Genomic DNA, 21271 nt, shown 5'->3' on the forward strand with positions numbered 1-21271 from the left:
CCACTGTGCAAGTGCTTTTTTTGTAGTTTAGTCCAAGCAGCAAGAGACAGCACACCCATTTATAAAAAGCAGCTCAGCTGAAGCAGCAGCTATAAATAGAGCTGCAAGAAACCATTCGGTAGAAATACAAACTAAGCTAGAAAAGAGCTCTGAAGTCACATCTAAAAGATTTCTCTCCAGGTTTCTTTCTACTGTTGACATGTAACTCATTATGATTAACATTTATGATGGCATTAAACTGAATTACACAATGTAATTCAGGTTGTTAAAAATATTGCTGGATGCCTGTTATAGATTTGTACTGTGTGTGTCCCCCCCATTTGGCATAATTAAAACCAATGCTTTTCAGTTAATTTTTCCTTCCTAATGAAGGTATGAATCCATTCAGAATTATAGAATTATTTGAACCTTGCAAAAGCTTTTTCTTCCTTGTCACCTTTTGCATACTTCCCAGAAGCAGGATATTAATGCACAGGGGTGTTTGTTCCAGTTACAACCAGATTTAGATCACAAGCTACTAATATGCTACTGTTAAATGCATGTTCCTATTACAGAGTTGCACAGGTCAGTCTGTTTCCCTAGTAACTTAAATATAAGCATGTAAATAATTGTGAGAGGGCGATGGAGCAATTTTAAACTATATGGTCAAAATGACACATTCAAATACAGCTGAGCTCAGAGACCAAAGTGTTAAAAGTTGCTTTGAATTCAGTGTCTGAAGGAGAAATTCAATTGCCTGCCTTTTTAGGGAGCAGTAATATCCCTCTCAGGTTCTTCAAAGGTTCCTGATGTGTACTTTTATAGTCATAAATGTCTCAAAAGCAAAAAAATTCTTAATTTGTGAAGCAAATGGTAAGGGGGGCAGGAAGGCAAAGGGGAAAGAAGACAGTATGGACACAGGAGGACAGATGATATATAACTGGACAGGTTATTGATATGCAGAAAAAAACACAGTAGCTGTTTTCTTACTACAGGCTGGTGTATCTGTTTTAAACTCGTGTCACTTATATCTGAGATGGCTAGCCTGCTGTCAAGTTATAGCTTAGCAATTCATCTCCTGTCCTTGCTGTTTGACATTAATGTGTATCAAATTGCTGTGTGTGCTCTACCCTCAGCTAAGCCATGAAAGAGACAATCTTAGCCACAAACGTTCCATTGATGGCCCTTGAAGAAGAGGCTGGAACAAAAATGGCTCAAAACCTCTGTCCCCTTTCCACTACTGTAGCTTTAGTCCAAGCCAGTCGTTTTACACAAGTGCTTGTTTTTTCTAGATCCTAATTAGTGACAGATTGCCCATCTCAAGTAGGAAGACTTCAGAAGTTTTCTGAAGGAGGTGCTTGACTGGAGAAGTACACTTCTCAAATTATCATAATTATTTTAATAATTTGAAAGCAATTATAAAATTATAACTTGTTGACTGATCTAATTTGCAATTATTGTTTGCATACTGATGTCATGGGTTGACCATGGCTGGACACCAGGTGCCCACCAAAGACAATCTGTCACTCCCACTCTGCAGCAGGACAGGGAAGAGAGAATTCAGTGGAAGGCTTGTGAGTCAAGACAAGGACATGGAGAAATCACTCACCAATTACCATCATGGGCAAAACAGACTCTATCTGGGGAAATCAGTTTAATTTATCATTGAACAAATCAGAGTAGGATAATGAGAAATAAATCCAAATCTTAAAACACTTTCCCACCACTCCTCCCATCTTCCCAGGCTCAGCTTGACTCCTGATTTTCTCTACCTCCTCCCCTCCAGCAATGTAGGGACACAGGGAACGGGTTTTGTTGTCAGTTCATCACATGTTGTCTCTGCTGCTCCTTCCTCCTCAGGGGAGGGCTCCTCATACTCTTCCCCTGCTCCATCCTGGAGTCCCTCTCACAGAAAATAGTCCTCCATGAACTGCTCCAGTGGGGGTCCCTTCCATGGGTGCAGCCCTTCAGGAATAGACTGCTTCAGTATGTGTCGCTTCCATGGGTCCAGAGTCATTTGCTCCAGAGCTGCCTATGGCAGCAAACCTGCTCCAGCATGGTCTCCTCTCTCCATGGGGCCACAGGTCCTGCCAGGACTTTGCTCCAGTGCAGGCCTCCCATGGGGTCACAGCCTCCTTCAGACATCGCCCTGCTCTGGCGTGAGATCCTTCATGGACTGCAGCTGAAGATCTGCTCCACCATGGACCTCCATGGGCTGCAGGTGCAGATCTGCTCCAGTGCCTGGAGCACCTCCTCTCCTCCTGCACTGACCTTGATGTCTGCAGAGCTGCTTCTCATACATTCTCACTCCTCTCTTCAGCTGAAGTTGCTCCTGTACAGTAACATTTTCCGCTTCTTAACTATGTTACCCCAGAGGGACTACCCCATCACTGGTGGACTCCACCTTGGCCAGCAGTGGGTCTGTCTTGTAGCTGGCTGGCATTGGCTCCAGTGGACATGGGGGAAGCTTCTGGCAGCTTCGCACAGAAGCCACCCCTGTAGCCCTCCCACTACCAAAACCTTGACATGCAAACCCAGTACAGCTGACTGAAGCCTGCTGAATGGATACTTCAATTCAGATGAATATGCTGTTCAATAACCCTCTTGGTAGGTAGAGTAATACATGACTTTATACATGAGGTGACATTACTTTCATAACAGATGTTATTTGTAACATTTTAGAGTGCAAACATGAAAACTTTAGTTGAGCAATGTTAATCTTTCAAATTACTTCATGTTCATTTTTTCCTGTCAAAACTGAGATTTTCATGAAGAGCATCTCAATGGCTACAAATATATTTGAAAGATACTCCATCAAAAATTTCAAACAATTCTTGGCAGAATCTTTGTTTTGAACAGTGGCATCCTACAGCATAAAAGGGTTCATATCTTCATAGTTGCAAAGAGGATTAAAATGTCCTTATCTTGCATTTTGGCATATTAAAAATGACATTGACCTGAATAATTCCTGTCCCTAAATTTGAAAATGTTTAAAATTACGACATAGCAAACCAGCTACAGTTGATTTATATACCACCTTTGACAAATCCACACAAATTTGAAGTACTTCAAGGAACAAAAATAATCTCTTAATTGCATTTTATTTAAGGCACATGTATCTCATTCTACATTTGTTTCCTTCCCAGAGTCACTCCACTATTCTAGACAAGAAAGAAAAAACAAAACTAAAAAGTCCTAGTCTTAAAACCTTTTGGGGTCCACCAGTAAAAAGTGTTGAAGAGTTCTCTTTATGTCAGGTGAAGGAGGATCTGCTACTGAAAATGAAAAGAATTAAAATATCATCACACAGAAGCACAACCAAAAGGAAAACTATACATCAAAGGAAAAAGTAATCATTGTGTTTAACAGAAATCTCTTGCTATGTGCAGCAACCTGACAACACAACTAATTATTTGTCCTGATATGAGGTTCTGAAAACAGGACCGGCTTTCAACAGCTCTACCTTCATATGTGCTCAGCTGTGACTTTAGAAACAAGCAGATTGAACTACCTGTATCTCAGTAGAAAAAGAGAAGGTCTTTATGTATTTTACAAAGTAGAGGAAACATAAAGGAATATAAAGAGAATGAAAAATGCTTTACACAGCATAAATAAGATGGTAATGTCTCTTTAGAAGCAGCAGCTAAATAACATTAATTTACAGGTAATCTTGAATATTTTTGTAGTTCACAAAAATATCTACAAGTCTAATCTTTCTTCCTGTCTTCTGGTAGCCCTCCATAAATTGGAACAAAGCATTGCCTTTGAAAAAGAAATCCAGCAGGCTCCCCAGGTGTTCCTGTTTGATTTCATTTTCCCATACCGCAGTGAGTCACTCTTACATCGATCTTCTGGCTGTTGCCTCATGGTGTGAAAGACGTTGGCACTCTTGGAAGTCACGCTCTTTGTAGTTTGCTACCAACCTAGGAACTATGGCACCAACACGGAAATTGTAGAACCTGGTGAGCCCTACTGTGATTCAGAATGTATGGAATGTCAAATACTGATCTGCATGATGATGGTAAAGCTTTTCAAGTTACACACTGATACATGAGCAGCGTTACATCCAGTTATTGAGGCAGATGAAGTTGCTGCAGGAGAGGATGAAAGAAGATACAAGAACTCTGGGTCAATCTAGGCAGAGGAAAATTAAAACAGTATAAACAGTAGATGTAAAATGCATTGGAAGACAAGAAGTATTTATCGAATACAAATAGCTTCTCGGCACTAGAAAGATAATAATAATACTCAGCAACTGAAGGCTAGAAAGAGGATGGTATGCACCTCTTTTTCTAGGCATCATACTGCATACATAATCATCTTTTGCCGGCTTTCTTGTTCTTTAGCAAAATTTGGCTGTAATAATCCAAATGCAACTAAAAAATGGGAGAACACCAGTGAAATACAAGTGCTCTGAAAAAGGGCATTTTAAACATGCTCTTGGAGGGCACATGTCTATCTTTCTTATATTTCACTGGGCCAGTCAGCTTACAGTCATTCAAAAGTTTTAACTTTTCATGGCTTACAGAAATATAGTATTGTTTCACTTTTATAAAAAACATAGAACCAAGGCTATTGAGCTATGTACAAGGTTTGCTACTGATGTGCAAAAAAAGAAATGAAAAGCAAAATCCTGACTGTACAGGTTTTATACACATAGATACTACAGAACAATATAATCAACTTTACATGAATGGTTTTCATACACAGTAAGAAATGATTGCTTTGACCTATGATAATACCAGAATGATTTTAAGGGCCCAGAGTGCATTCACAATCTAAGAAAGAGATTAATACATATATTTTTTAATTGTTCCTTTATAGGTTTTATAAGCTATTGGGGAGCAGGGATTTAGGAGAAGTCTTAAGCATAGCTAAGTTATAGCTTGTTTTAGGCAATGACTGGGACATTGTTTCTGCTGCCATGTGAGCTATTTGTAAAGTCTTTTAGTTCCACTGGAAGATATCATAACTTATTAATTAAAAGGAAGAAATCATAAAGACAGTAAAATATTTTTACTGATATTTTATTAGACTTAGCACCTATCTTGAGAGTTACTGATCATGTCTCCAGATCTGGGTGAAACATCAAGTGTGCTATGTTGGACATAACTGAAATAGCTTGCATTCTGCTTTTAGACTCTCTTAGAGGGATCAAAATTCAGATTGTCTATTTTACTGCAAATGTAGGCATTTTGAAATTTACTATCATTCCCATAGTGAGCAGATGGCTGCTGTGAGTAAATCATGCCACACTCTGTGAGACCATGGCCTCATGCCGTTTATTTGTGACCCACAATTTTGAGAACTCCTTCTGAAAGGACACCGATGCAATGCAAACATAAATATCTATTTAGTGATTGAGAAATCGGAATACTTTTTACATTTTAAGAACATGCCAGAGTTAATAGCACAGAAATTGACTTCTATATTCATATGGTATCAGTCAGAAAAAAAAATCTTGTAATTATATGCTGTTTTGTAATTATATATTATATTGCTGTTGTGATTTTGTTAACTTTGGTCTTGTTAGAATGTTATGACTGAAAGAATATGCTAATTTCAAGTAGTGATTCGAGCAAAGCAAAAATTAATCTTTACTGTTTATGCTCCTTCAAAGGAGCATAGATAGTACAATTACTTGGGTTTTCAGTCTTCCACCTAGCTCATCTATAAAGTGTGAGACTTGTAAATTAAATGGGATTTAAGTTAATCTCTAATATCCACAAATTAGCAATTTTTGTGTCTTCTGCTCATGTCCTGATAAAATAGATTCTTTCAAATATTCTGTGGAATCCAGCATTGTAATGGTTAAGTGACAGGCATGCAAGGGCAAAAGAGGTTGTCAAAGGGCAAAACAAACAAGACTTTTCTTCTCTTAAACAGCTTCTCTTAGCCATTAAGCATTGCAGGCCAGTTGCAAAGTAGCAACACTGCAGCTGTCTCCAGTATCCATTTTGCTTGTGGTTATGGATTTGAGGTAAGTCTTCTGTATCGCCTAGGGAGTAAATGACTGCAAGTGCCTATGATGCCACCCAAGACTGAAGACAATAGAGGTGATTCAGTTTCTGAAAGGCAATAGCAAGTCTACCAGATATTATTGACCACAGTTGTTAAGAACCTTGGTCTTAATAATGGTTGGGGCTAATAGTCTTCCCCAACGTCTAACTGCTGAATAAAAAGCAGTAGCAGCAGCAGCAGCAGCAGCAGCAGCAGAGGATGCAGAAATTTAGAGCGTTAGAAGCCATAGAAGGAAGCAAAACTAAGAGACAGCAACAGTAAGACAAAGTACATATAAACTTTTAATGAATTAACCTTACAAAAGACAATAGCTTCAAAACATTTGACACGTTTGTACAAAACTATTCCAGCATTGTTAGTTCTCTCTTCAGAAAGAATGCCAGCAAGCCACCCAACGTGTCCCTGGCTATGAGATGCAACTGGTGATCACATCCAAATCATGTGTGGATAGAGTAAACTTATTTACAAATACTGTATACTTTAATACCAGATTAGTGGATGCTATTGGGGAGCGACTGTATTTTCCAGAAAACACCATGCATCAGAAAATAGTATGCACCCCTAGCTTTATTGCCTTTTTTTCCACGCATTTGTCACTAACATCTCTGTAAAGTCCTTTCAGGATGAGTTATCTCCTTTTAATTCCTATTCCTTCTTTTCTTGTCTTTGAATAACAGTGCAAGTATCAGTACAATCTTCCAGTCCTATAGTGTACATCGCAACTGTCCTTGAACATAAGGAATATCAAGGTGCAAAATGATGGCTCATGGGAATATTTTGCAGCCATATTAAAATAAGTGCCACATACCAGAAAATAGCACGCATGTTAAGGGCAAAAATGTAGTTAAAAAGTGCGTGATACTTTCCTGAAAATATGGTACTGATGACACGTACAAGCATCTTCAAGATGCCATGTTCCCTTGTGAAAGGGATCTTGTCATTTCAGTATGTACAAAGTATGTCTTCAATTCTCCTTTTCCTTTTACATTTATTATTCCTCTGCAAGTGCTCATGTACCCCAGTGTCTGCAGGACGTTGTTTGTCTCCTCTGTAACCTGCAACAACATAGTAATAGAACCAGTGTTGATAACAGAGCAAAACAGAATCTTCTTCCACAGAGTGAAGAGAGCATATGTTCTGAGGAATTATAAGGGAGTTGCTATAATGCTTATAAGGCCTTTACGGGTCTCATGTGAGGTTTGATCACCTGAGCTTTCAAATAGTCTGTTGCCTATTTTAATTGCTTACATCGGGTATCAAATCTGGTGTAATCGTTTCTGCAGCTAGGATTGCAAATACAGTAGATACACTAATGGCACTAGGGACAACACTCTTCCTCATACAGCATTTTTTTCAACTTCAGGAGGTGTTTTTCTTTCCAGTAGACCCAACCTGCCCCATCATTTTGCACATACTAAGGCTGTGTGAATGAAGTGATATTAAGACGTTAGCACCAGTGTCAGAGATGCTGTTGCCAGTTTCGCACATAACTGACAATGAACCAAACTGCAGGCAGTTCTGCCATTTTAGGTGACAGGCCACTAGAATGGGGGTTGTTCAACAGCATCAGTTGCCTCAGACTGTGTTTCTTTGTGAAACAAGCAACTGATTGTAGATGTCATTGCTTCGGCATCCCTTCTGTTTTCAGTTTTGACCACAGTTGGTAACTTTTCCATTAATTTTACTTTTCCATTATTTAGCTCTGAATAGTCTTAATCATAGATTCAGAGTGCTCTCAGTTGCATGCTGGGATCACAAAGTGCAGGGCAGGATACTAGGCAGATACTTAAAATGTGATCCATGACTATGGAATCACTGGAAAATTAGTAAATTGAAGGTCTTTTCTATAAGGTCTATCTATAATCTATACAGATAATAATATATAAAGATTATTAACAGCATGGTTCACTGAAAGGGAAGTTTCATGATCACTTTATGGATTTAACTCAATGTACAACAGTTATGGTCATTTACTTTATTTAGAAATAACATCAGCAACGCTCTTCAGAGATAAGGTAGCTAGTATTTTACGAGTTTAAAAATCCGCAGAATAAAAACGTGATTTCTCTCAAATCATCCTCTTAACCTAGGGATGCATTTCTAGCCAATCCATGATGTCCTCCACTGTATTCCTCTGTAGGGTTAAGACAAAGTTTTGATTCTCCTCCCATTTTGCCCATAATTTTAATTTTTTAGTTTCCTGCCCAGGGTCTAATTCTTCTGAAATATAAAGTTACAGCTGGTAGGTAACGTTTTTTTTTGTATGCATCCTTACCTCCAAAACACAGACCTGTTTAGTGTACAAATATGCATTTTTTAAAGTATCAGATGCAAAAAATTAGATAAATACTAGCACAAAAGCAAAACTTACCTGTATTTTGTCTAAGACACCAGTGCTGTCCATCCTGCTGGCCACGTTTACTGTATTGCCCCATATATCGTATTGTGGTTTTTGAGCTCCAATTACTCCAGCTATTACAGGTCCATGATTGATACCTGGAAGACATCAGAACTTAGGAACAAACATCCATCAAACAAGGACTCACTGTGCATCTGCTAACATACTAAGTCAATAAACATGGTATTTAGCCCATGCTGAATAGTGAATAAAGCTAACAACAGTTTGTTCACAACTGCTTTAACAAATGAACATTGTAAAGGTGAAGAACAACATGGTACAGTCCAGTATTAGACTCTGGCCCTTTTTAGCCTTTCGGTCATTTTGTATCCTATGTTATGTTTGTAAAGGGAGAGAGTTGTACTCTGCTAGTAGGGAAGGAAACCAAGAGGCAAAATCAAAAGCACTATCATTAACCATCCATCAAATATATTATAATTGTAACTCTAGTTATAGCGATGAGCAGAAAAGCCAAGTTAGATGAGCAGGAAAGCCATGTCAGGCCTAGCTGAGAAATAAACTCTGGGCAAGTGAGTAGTTTGGAGTTCTAAAATTATCTCCATGTCAATGGATCATAACTGCCTTCTATTAATTCCTTGACGGAAACCACCACTAGGAATATATCTGTGCAGTAAAATGAAAGTGTGATTGTAGACCAGGGAGGCATTTCAGAGATGGCTCATGTAGTATGGATCATATGTGACATGGCAGCATGGGCTACCAACCACAGTATGAGCCCACTTGGAAGCCCTGGAAAAAGCAACTGTAGCTGTTAAATTTAGAAAACTGGGGACATATGCAAACCCTAAACGATACCTAATAGAACCTGATAAATATTTGTCTAAGGTTTTGAGATTAAATGCACAAAGGGACTCTAGGCCTTGCAACAACCTGCATTAACAACCAGGCCATGGGTGTGTCTTTCTGCCTCAGATCATCCAATGTGTATAAAGCACTAGGGACCTAAGAGTGGAATCCACAAAAGCCATCTGCTGAGTAGCCCAAACTGGCTAGTAGAGAATACCAAAGAGATATGCATGGCATACGCTCTGCCATGGTCCAGAAACTAGGCAGTGTGATGGGACTTTCCTACAAAAATACGATGGGCAGGAGGTGACTTTAATTTTTTTACCTCTTTCCTGAGCCGTTCTGGTGGTTTGAGTAATACCTCAGGGGCTGGAGGGGCAGTTTCAGATCCCCCATCCTTCAAGAAGACTTCTACCCATACCTCTTAGGAATGTGTTTTGGTTACCCAGGATTTCTGGGATGTGCTGCTCTATGTCATTCCTGCTAGTGCAGGTCTCTTTCGTGTGACACATGTGAATGTTTACTGGAGCAAGGCTGGAAGAGTAGTACTGTCAGTCCAGGTGAATGCTCTAACAGAGGGTGATACCATCTGTCTCTTTCTTTCGTATCCAAAGTGATATTTAATTATTACATGAAAAGGAAAATGCTGTTCAGCAAATACTGTTCTGCAGGACAGAGGATATCTTATTCCAAAGTATCCTACAACCTGGGCTTATAGAATTCTCCAGGGAAGAGGGATCCTTATGCTTGAACAGCCTCAGCCAAAAGAAGAACCGAATTAAGTTCACCTACAACACAGACAAATGTTCTAACTATACAGCTGTATGGAAAACAACATGTCAGCCTTTATTCTGTTCCGGAAAAAAGCAGTGCCTGTGCAAAACTGGCTGCAAAAGCTTACCTGAACTTGTCTAATAAATCAAGTACTTTAGCTAACAGGAGAGGAACACCTAAAATATAATCTAGGTGCTCCCTTCCGTTGCCTGACAGTGTCAGAGTAGGCTGTGTACTTCCTAAAGCACAGCTAGCATTTCAGGCACTCGCAGAAAATGAAGGTTGAAAGCTGAGACCCCTAGTGAGTTACAGTTCTGGGATTAGATGCTGGCTGAGGAAGGCTTTCACAAATAGTGGTTTGGGCTTAAGTGCTTTCAGTGGGGATATTGTCAGAGGTTCAAATGTTTCTGTGGCTGTAATTGCTATGAATATCAGATGGTTTCATGGTCAGGTGGTGGTGGTAAGTGGAGAAGCAAAGATGGGAAGCTGGAGATTTCAGTGGTGCCTGTATTGGATTAAGGTGGCAAAAGTACCATTTTGGGCCTTGCATTTCTTTGTACATTTAAACATTCCTCATTTCATGAATCAAATGAGTCTGACTTTTCAGAAACCTATAGCAAACACTTTAAAAATCACTTTGAAGTGGGAAACTTTTCCCCTAGAAAGTTTGCTTCATGATTCCCACTTTAAAGGAGTCAGTATTGCTTTGGTCAGTTTGCAGATTCAGCCCCAACTCCTAGTAGCTCTTTATCTATACTGACATTGCTGATAAAAGTATGTTTGCAAGTATGTAGCATGTCTTTTATGGCAAGAAGAGAACTTTTATTCTGTACAGAAATATGGTCTCTCTATGTGTTTGTTTTAAACTCTTCAAGTTCTGTAACACTTTGAGAAGGAAGTATACTTTGGATTTCCTTTCTTATTTTTTTAACTTTAGCAAGGACTACTAAACTGGCCACATTCTAAGCAGTTTTTACAATCAGAAAGACCCAGTATGTGTGTGTGTATAAAGTTTTTATAGGGCATTTAATAAGTAGAGGTATCCCTTCATTAACAAGTCCAGAGGAGGGCCACGAGGATGATCAGGGGACTGGAGCACCTCCTATATGAAGATACGCTGAGAAAGTTGGGGCTGTTGAGCCTGGAGAAGAGAAGGCTGCATGGGGACCTCATAGCAGCCTTCCAGTACCTGAAGGGGGCCTACAGGGATGCTGGGGAGGGACTCTTCATCAGGGACTGTAGTGACAGGACAAGGGGTAACGGGTTCAAACTTAAACAGGGGAAGTTTAGATTGGATATAAGGAGGAAATTCTTTCCTGTTAGGGTGGTGAGACACTGGAATCGGTTGCCCAGGGAGGTTGTGAGTGCTCCATCCCTGGCAGTGTTCAAGGCCAGGTTGGATGAAGCCTTGGGCGGGATGGTTTAGTGTGAGGTGTCCCTGCCCATGGCAGGGGGGTTGGAACTAGATGATCTTGAGGTCCTTTCCAACCCTAACTATTCTATGATTCTATGATTCTATGATTCTATGACTGGAAAATGGTGCGCTCTAAGGAACACATATTTCGAGTCAGAAGATAGCAAGTTTTGCCAGTGGGTGGCACTGTGAAATAAACATGAAAGGAGCAACCTCAAGGAAAAGCGTGGCACAGCAAGGAAAATACAAGACAGGAGAATAACTTGGAAATCAAATCCTTCTGACATGTTTACAGGATTTACGGGTTTCCAATATTACTTTAATGCTTTCATTTCACACTTTTCAAGTTACATATTGCATTGTAAAACTGCTGTACTGCTATCAGGAAATAAACATTTCGGAACATATGCTTCTTGACCAACTTCGAATTTGTTTATTTTATCTTCCTTTCCATGGCTTACTGCAGCTGCCTATTTCTTTTTTAAATACCATGATGCACAAGTAGAAGCAATTATAAGCTGAAATATAAGGGATACCCCTTTCAAATATAAACAACTAGTCATCTTTGCTCTTATTTGTGAATAACCACAGAATAACAGAGAAATACCCTCCTTTGTCTAAAACTGGGAAGGAAAGGGCGCATTTTTTTTGTATGCTTACTTGAATTTAGTGCATCTAAAATATTTCAAACTCCAGCCTCACTGGCACCTTATAGTTTCTGCTCTCCAAACCCATTTTTATGGTTTTGTAATGCCCTGTCCAGAATTTTCTTGTGTCTTTAGGTATTCATAAGCTTAAAAAAATTCTGTGGTTAACAATATCTAAAATAATTATTATGGAGATACCATAAAACCATTCAGAGCCATGGGAGCGTATTTTTTCTATTGCTCTTAGGAATACTGGCCTTTACCGAGTCCTGCCTTGAAACACGCCTTGCAACAACAGCAGCCATGGTTAATGGGCAATATCATCTAGGCTGCCTTCAAACAGAGTAAAGATAGTGCTGTTTACCTTCATGGCACTTTTGGTCAGTTCTACTAACACTTGAATCAGCTTATACTTCACAATGAATTGTCCCTCTCCTCTATGATATATTCTCATAAAAATTCTGTGATACATACCTACTCGTAACTTGAAGTCATTAAATGAATGCTTGTTTATGACATCCAGTTTTGCCACCAAGGCAAATGCGAACTCCACCATGGTTCCTATGTGCATGTACTGTCGTTCAGGTTCCTGAATTTAAACAGCCAAACAAATAGAGTAAAATAATTTCCCTTAGCCTTAGAAAATACAAACCAATATATTCATAACACTTGAAAGCACTTAAACCCTCAGAGACATGCTAGAAGATGGTGCCCTGTCCAGCATTAGTTAGATCAAACAATGGCCAATAGACCAGGATGCATTTTACTTACAGAGTCAGGCAGTCTAGAGGTGATAGGTCCAAAGCATACATAATCTAATGTTTTGATTGTCAAATAACTGATTAGCTGCTACCTAGTCCCACAGGCACTCAATAGCTATGTGTGCCTAAGATTTGCTCATTAATTTTATCTAAGTGTCTGCATCTATTTTATGCCCTTTAATAATAAATAATGTTTGTGGACAGCCCAGCAGAGACTTCTCCCTCTCACTGTTGCACATCTCAGTACCCTAGTTAATGCTTGAGAACCAGTGAAATTCACAATTTTAAGAGTTTCTCTAATGATTTCTTCTGGTATAAAAGCCAGCATCTCTGAGAATCTAATAGACCTGAAAATGAATAAAATACATGAGGAAGAAAGGAATAAGGCAACCCATCTTCTGTCCCCTCATTTCATAGCTCAGAGCTTACACCACTTATAAAACCTATAGAATTCATGTCTCTACATACATCAGCAGTGTAGCCTGATTTCTAAGTACTGGTTTGAGTCCCAACAGGCCAAGGAGAAAGCTGATTTTCAGGCTCCCATGGCCCAGAGTAGGACTCTGACAAGAGAATTATTTCATAAGAGATGGACTCATCTCTATGAGAAATGACCAAATCTTCCTCATTTCTTGAGATAAAGTGACAGAAAAGATGGACAGATGACAACTTCAGGAGATGATTCATGGAGCAGATGCATCAGCCTAGGTGGGACAGTAGTGGTAATTGTCAGAGCAGCTGTTTAGATGAATTAAGCCTGCTTCCTTTGGTGTTCACTCCTAGTTAAGACAGATGATTTCATGTTCATTTGATGTATTCAGACCCCATCCTTAAGCACTTAGTCTTCCTTGGGTGTTTGAAGCTGGGGGCAGTTCCCAGCAGCATGCCTAGCAGTCAGTCACTGCCACACTAAGTACCGAGGTATCTGTGCATCGTCAGGTATCTGGACTGAAAGCTAAGTCCTGGTGGATTTCTTTTGCAAACATGTATTAAATTACCAAACGAACACTAAAACTTGGATCTCTTGATTCACAGTTTGTGGAAATAACTGAAATGATACATTTTTTCACTAGTTTTAGTCGTGACTGGGAGCTCCTCTGTCTTCTCATCTTGTCTGCAGTTCTGTATTTAATTCATTGCCTTCACCTCCCTGTATTAAATGTCAGAGCTAATTTAGAATCATTCTTTTGCTCTTTTGTTTTTTATTATATAGTCTTTTTGTCCTCGGGGTCCTTAGGGTCTATAGTTCAGGTGTTAATTGCCTCTAGAAGGAACATGAGTTTGGCAAGACCACAGTTATTCTAAGCAGAGAATGTGTTGATTCATAATTGCTGTCTCTGTCACTAACTGGTAGTGCTCTAAAGATCATGGCAAAAGAAGTTTTTTTGCTTAAAACTTATATGAACTTCGACTGACTGCAGTTCCCAATCCTACCGTATTAAGTAAGCTAGGAACAAAGGAACATGTTCTCAGTGCTGAGCCTGAAGGTTCTAGAAGTGTATGGTTAGTACAGCTGCTCAACCCTCCCAGCTTGCAATGGAATATACTAATTTTTGCAGTGGTTTTCACAGTTTACAAATCCAGTTCTGCTGCAGCATGTAGAAATAAAATGCTGTATTGTACTTACAATAGAAGGCCTGGTTTAGACTTCACAAATACAGAGGTGGCATTTTGAAACCACAGTGTGAAGAGCAATAATTCAGAGAGACTACTAAGCAAAAGCATACACTTGTTGACAGCAATACCTATCCTAATATACAAAAACCTAGGCCACAACATTATACATAACCTGCAGTTTAATGAATAGAATTTTAGCCTTCATTTGAACATGGTCTGTATTAATCAGGAACCTTTTCCTGTACCTGACACTGTTCTTGGTTGGGTGTGGCACTCAGTCCTGTTGCTGCCATGTAAGTACTCCCAATGGTCTTTATCTTTTCAACTCCACTGAACTTTGGCTTCGACAATAACTGTAAAACAAGGATGGTTATTCATTATTCAGATCAGCTGCCTCATTGCTATAACAGCATTGTTACTCTAACAGCATTTAGACCTTCAATTCTTAGAACAGTCTCTTAATAGACCCCAAATGGCTTCACAAATATATAGAGGATGAAGGACTTAAGGGTGGGTACAGCCTCCAAGGGAAGTGAATGTCTGTCTGCTAAAATTTAATTTAAATCAGATTTAGTCCTTTTTCATTATAAAGGACTAAATATATAGTAATAATAATAAATTCCATGTTATTGTACATACAGCTTTTAAAATCAGTAGGCTTTGCACTCATTTGACATTGGAACTGAGTCACGATGTGAGCCAACAGTTAAGATATAAGCAGTTTTCCAAAAGTAAGCATCTCTTCCACACTAACAGAACAGTCAATGCCAATAGGACTAAAATACAAGGATTTTAGTTCATATCCCAGGTTGCTGTGGACATTCCAATGTTTCCCACATGGGTTTGCTGATAAAATACCTTCTGCAGCTGCATATCCACAAATCCAGACTGTGCTTTCTGAGTCCTAACATGGTCTTAATGTCTTCAAGACACATACTGTTCTCAGTGAGACCTTTACAGTTACACCCTTGTCACAGTTCATCTGTAGCCACACTGTACTTGCTTGTAACTTCAGAGAATGGAGTATTAGAACTTACACAATTCTTTGATTTGCCCATGTAATCAACTGATCAATGCCCTGTGTAGTGAGACAATCAGGTGTAACACAAAGCTGTATAATTTTAAGGGACGTAGATTTACATACCTGACTTTAGGCAGTAGTATTTAAAAACTGTAGTCAATATATGGCATGAAATATGACTGCCTCATGAACTGCAGCTAAAGGGCAAAAATTTCTTCATCAGATATACACATAGGATTCATTACAGTGAATCAAAAGCAATTGAGTATCTCAGTTCAATATCTGATTTTTCTCACGTCAACCTTTTTTTCCCTTAATACTCCCTGTTAAGTAATTTCCATGTGACTAGGCATACAGAAGTTCTTTTCTGACAGCTCTCTTTCAAGTACATTTGCTTACTGTTGCATACCCTGAGTTATTAAGATTGAAACCATATGTTGATTGCTGTTAGAAGTACATACATCATCGAAGTCAGCAATGATCTCATTTAGCAGCCTGAGACATTCCAAGCCTTCCTTATTTACATCAGATTCTGTGTAAAATTCCTTGAAATCCGGAACAGAGGCAAACATGACACAGACACAGTCATATGACTGATGATAGAGATCCTGTCCAAAAGAAAACAGAATAGAGAAAAAGATCTGTTATACTCAGCTCTAAACAAAAAATTCCTTATTAATAATATGCAGTGTCCTGTTTCTGAAAAGGGAGGAGTTGCAGTGGTTGGAATGCCTTAAGATGGTGGTTGGTAATTTTTGTGTTTAGTTGCATGTATTAATTTTAAATGGTGTATAAAGAGACTCAACACATACAGCTGAAAATATTTTAGTGATTTAAAGTTACTTTTTTTCCTCCTGAACATTAAATCTGTGAACATAAAATGATCAGTAATTTATTAGGTAGGACCCATTTCTGAGGCTTCTTATGGAAAGAATTTGGTCTGGCCTGTATGTCTGAAAATATATTTTGTAAAAGAATATCTAATTTATTATTAGCTGTTTGTGTTATTGTAATAACTAGCAAACTGAATCAAAATCACAAACTGAATGCACTACAAATGCATAACACAACACAAACCTGACTGATAGTTCCTAACCAAAAATAGTAAGATCCCCATTAGGAGAAAATAATTATAATTTCTATAACAAGGAGCTGAAGCAAAGGGAAAGAAGTTACCTGAACGAGAACTTATTTATGTGAGATTCTCCACTGCCTTCTGCGACCACCTCAGCTCCATAGGAATATTCTGGTGCTAAAATTGACCACCCCCCTCCACCACCCATTCAGTCAGAGAAGGTGGATGATTTTCACTAGATTTTTCTGCCCCTTTGTTCTCTAGGGATTCCATAACCAGAGCATCACTGAAGCTCCACCATGCCTCTGGGCAGTGGGGATGGAATACATAATTGAAATTCATCATTATTATTTGTATTCTTATAGCTGAGCTGGTTGTACCTGACATCCGGCTTACAGCCATATATACAAAATCAGTATCACTTTAATGTGACCTGATTGTGCAAATGAGTCCATAGTCAGATCACTACTGAACTTCAAAGGAGCTCTGGGTCTCCTGTGTCCTCCTGCCGAAGGAATTTTTCATAAAGAACTAATATTGTGATTATATTTTCCTGCCATCTATTTTATCCATCTCCATCAACACTTGGTTAATAAATTTAATCCATATAATAATGTTAAAAGTAAATGTTAAATAATAATGTAAAAGTAACATATAATTTAATCCATATAATGAAGTAATCAAAATGGGAGGGGAGAGGAAACCCCTCTGGCTGGATGACGTTAACTGCATTTATGCAATTGAAGCTTAATTGAATACGTGACTAATGTACTTAATTTGAGAGCGTGGTCATCCTATGTGCATCTATATTGTCAGCACAGCAGATGTGCATATCTGGGAAGTCACTTTCATGCCAGATGAGGAGCAGAATCACCTGAGACAGAGTTTCCTTCTCTCAGACAGTTATGGAAGAAAGGCTAAAGAGGTAATTTTTCCTAATGTAAACACTCAAGAGGAATGCCTGAAACTCTGCAGGATGACTCTGACTCTAAGAAATTCAGAAGCTCAGGCCCCAAATGACCTCTCGCTGCTCCAGTCTCCCACACTTAAAACCAGCTCCACTCTGTAATACTGCAGTGACATATACTGGGGGCTGTCTTGAGTGTTTATGCACCTCGACTTGCTGCAGAGGTACTCAAGTAAGCTTGAAATTCGTGAATTGGAGCAGTAGAAGACGAATAACAGGCTTAGTCTGGAAATGTTTAGCTTTTGCAGTCTGCCTTTTGCTTCACATCTACTTACTTCAGGCATGTCTACACTGAAGCTACAGTAACATTTGCCAATGCATACAGTCAAAAGTCAAGATCTGATGTGCTAAGTGCTTTTCATAGACAAGTTAGCAGAATAGGTACAGATATTACATTCTGTGGTTAACTTGGCTTTTTTTCTATTTCCTCAAGTCACCTTCCTTGTAACTTAATTTCAATTTTGGGTGAAGGAATTCAGGCCAAACGCAGTGCTGTTTATTAAAAGAGGACTGCATCACAAATACAGGGCCTTGGTAATACAATGTTATATAAAAGACTGGAGGGAGATACAACAATATTTATAGCAGAATGTAGATAATTAATATTCAAAACATGGATTATTACAGACACTTTTGAAACTTTCCCTTACAAAATAAAATTGTATACATCTGTGATAAATACTTGAAAAAAAAAGAAAAAATTCAGATTCCTACCAGATTGAAAAATCCAGTAACTTAAATCCAGTCAAATTAATAGTACACAATAATACATAATTCTGTTGTCCTAAAGATTCTGTTAATTGGTAAAAAAAATTGGTTTTAATTTATTAGATAAACATGAGATAGCAGCTGTTTTATTCGCTTTATTGAATCCAGCTGATTTTGCATTCTGAGAATGTAAAATGTGCCAGAATTACATTACGGATGGGATTCTGGTTGTAAAGACAAAATCTAGGCAGAGAGGTGATATTGGAACACTGCCATATCTGAAATAGTACTTGGAAACTAGCACCATATAAATGTTTATTTGAGAATAAACTTCAAGTCATAAGAATACAGGTCTTTCAGGAGGTACAACTGAACCCTTACGGGAAAAGGATACCAACTAGCAGAGCTGCAGGCATATGATATTGCGAAGCAGAGATAGTAGAAGATGGTTTCATTTTATCACCTCATAATATAGGAACCAGAAGATAAACAGGACATTTAAAAGTAGAATAAGGAAAAATAAGAAGAGATATATAAATGTTTATTTCATTACTATTCAACAACATGAAAGAGCTTAAAGGGTTAAACACCTGAATGCTAGAAAAATGCGTAACTAGGAAGCGTATACAAAAGCATATGCAGAAGCAAAATACACCCTTACATTTACAGGTAAAAACACAAGGATCAAATAGCACATTAAGCTTCAGCTGTTCCTTGAACTTTAGCTGAAGTATCTAACACTGAATACTGCCATGGCCTTGCAATTGACTGGACTGCTTATAGGCAGCAATGATACTACAACTGTTAGTGAAAAAACAGTTTATCTTATTAAACAGGAAGACCTAATTAGCTATTAGAAAATGCCTTTGCTGTCCTCCTTGAAAACAGGAATGTTGCCCAGAATAAATCATGGCAGATTGCACACTGCACAGCCATCAGGAAGAGAAATATGACTGAGCAAAAGACAGGAGCAGTGCTTCGAACAGAAGTGCTGTCGTGACACAGGAAAATGAGTGCGCATTATGCTGTTGGCACTCCACCCAGTACGGGGATAACCAACATGTAAGAAATGTAACAGTCATTCCTGACTGTTAGAATTACAGACACAAATCCTATTTTTCTATAACCAGAGGTATCATTCCTTCCTCCCCTCCACCTCAAAAATACGTGAACAGATTTTATATGAACAATTGTCATATGCTAAAGCTCAGCAACAGTGCCCCATTTCTCTTCCTTTCTCTCTAATACTGGGGCAATATCCACCTCCACTAATGCTCTATAGCATAGTAGTAGCATGGAAACAACAACAAATGGCACTGTTTATAACCAGATGAGTAGTAATTGTAGCTGTCACAATAAATGTCAGAGAAAGTAGGCTTTCCCAGCTAGTTTGTTTTGATCATTCTTAATAGTAAAGACTGTGGTAATTGAGTGTCTTCATTTTCCTGAGTAATTCTCTTGAAACAGTACTCTCCAAAATGTTTAATCAGAAAATTAAATGCAACACCATTACAGGAAGGAACAGCTTTGCTTCTCTCAACAAACCCAAAACCATCCTTTCTTCTGCAGTCAATTGCTTTTAATTTTTTTCTCTTTGATAGCTCTCGTTACTGTCCTCTCTTCTTCTTCAGTGCTTGGACATCTTGTCGGAATGTAGGAGGGAAATGCTTCCCATTACATCTCTTGGAAGGGCATGTTGATGAGCTTCTCTGGGGCAGAATTTCTGTGCTAAGTAGGATGCTGGCTCTAACCTGTAGCTGATGCAACAGGATTGCTCTTGCTGAGTAATATTCTTGACAATTAGCTTGCAGCACAAAAGCTCCTGAGCTCTTTTTACTAATAGGGGATCTGGGTGCTAACAACATAAATGAAAAAGCTGCATAAGCCAGGTGCAGATATATTTAATCCTTGCCCTGTTTCCTGCTTTTAGTTTTATATTTGCTCCTATATTTCTCTCTGGCAACTGGGAAGTACCCTGTTTGTACCCAGCATGCAGACTATAAGCGGAAACTCGGTTCCAGAGGTTCTAGTAAAGCAAACAAACCTTTATTACAGTTTGCTCTGAAGTAACTTTGCTTTTCCCATATCAGCATTAGTTAATGTGTATCCTGCTATGAAAAGACCTTTGTTGGTCATCTAAAAGTATAGTCCCATTACTCTAAATTATCATTCATCCACTCGTATTTTCCCCTTTCATCCTTGCTGCCTGTTCTTCAGCAGCACACTTTGTCTTCCCTTTACTCCACTGTACTGCATGCATAAAATTCTAAGAGAAGTAGTATTCTGAAACAGACTATTCATCCATTAGATTAATTTTAATCTCAAAATTGGGTTTAAACAGAAAAGAATATACATAAAACCATATCAACACAAGTGTTTTCAGCTAAGGAAAATGTGGACAAATTTCAATTCAGTGTCTGTTGACCTAAATATCCACACAAAGAAAACAAAGGCTGGATCTGTCTTAATGTATTCTTAGGTATATACACATACACACATACAGAATGTCTTTTAAGGGTCAACACATTCTTGCTGACTTTGAAACAAATCTGAGGACACGACAGATGCTTATAATACTGAATATTTCCAGGGATTTGAAAGGTTCTTCCCTCTTTGAAAACTGTGTTCGAAGATAAACAAAATAAGAAAAAACTCAAGATTTTTAATTATTTTTATAAATAGATACCACTAAAATAATGACAAATCATTTTTACTTCAGATGACATGATAGATTGGAGAGCTCAGCACATTACAATTTCTGTTCATCACTAAATTTACTAAAGCTTATTTCAACCCAAGAATCTTGAGGGGTGACAATATAAATCCAGTTGCCAATACAAAGGTGAGCAGATGGTGTTGCTCTGCTGGGGAGCGGAGATGGAATAGCACATAAATGAGAAAGCAATCTCCTGATGGTTTGCTGTGTTTAATGCCTGAACTGAGAACTGGAGCTGAGCCAACCTGGCTTCCAGCCAAGGTCTTCACTGGATTCAAAGGAACCCCACAGCCGTTTTCATTTGATATTAGCTACCAAATGAATATTTGCAGGTAGCACTAACGTACTGATACAAAGTACTGACTA

General features: G+C 38.6%; 1 protein-coding gene across 2 annotated transcripts in view; it reads right to left on the reverse strand.

The window, feature by feature from the left end:
* Window positions 1–3061: 3061 nt before the first annotated feature.
* ADCY2 (adenylate cyclase 2) overlaps window positions 3062–21271 on the reverse strand; it is a 214993-nt gene continuing 196783 nt past the window's right edge. Inside the window, exons 21-26 of one of the 2 annotated variants that reach the window (XM_065667665.1) lie at window positions 15901–16047; window positions 14664–14771; window positions 12515–12629; window positions 8372–8496; window positions 6895–7055; window positions 3062–4070 (exon numbers count right to left, since the gene is read on the reverse strand). In XM_065667665.1, coding sequence (XP_065523737.1) covers window positions 6903–7055; window positions 8372–8496; window positions 12515–12629; window positions 14664–14771; window positions 15901–16047 — 648 coding nt within the window. In that variant the 3' untranslated portion in view covers window positions 3062–4070; window positions 6895–6902. Of the gene's footprint in view, window positions 7056–8371; window positions 8497–12514; window positions 12630–14663; window positions 14772–15900; window positions 16048–21271 lie in introns of both variants that reach the window. The other variant, XM_065667664.1, reaches the window with a different exon arrangement.

Source organism: Lathamus discolor, chromosome 2 (assembly GCF_037157495.1).
Source record: "Lathamus discolor isolate bLatDis1 chromosome 2, bLatDis1.hap1, whole genome shotgun sequence".
Classification (NCBI taxonomy): domain Eukaryota; kingdom Metazoa; phylum Chordata; class Aves; order Psittaciformes; family Psittacidae; genus Lathamus; species Lathamus discolor.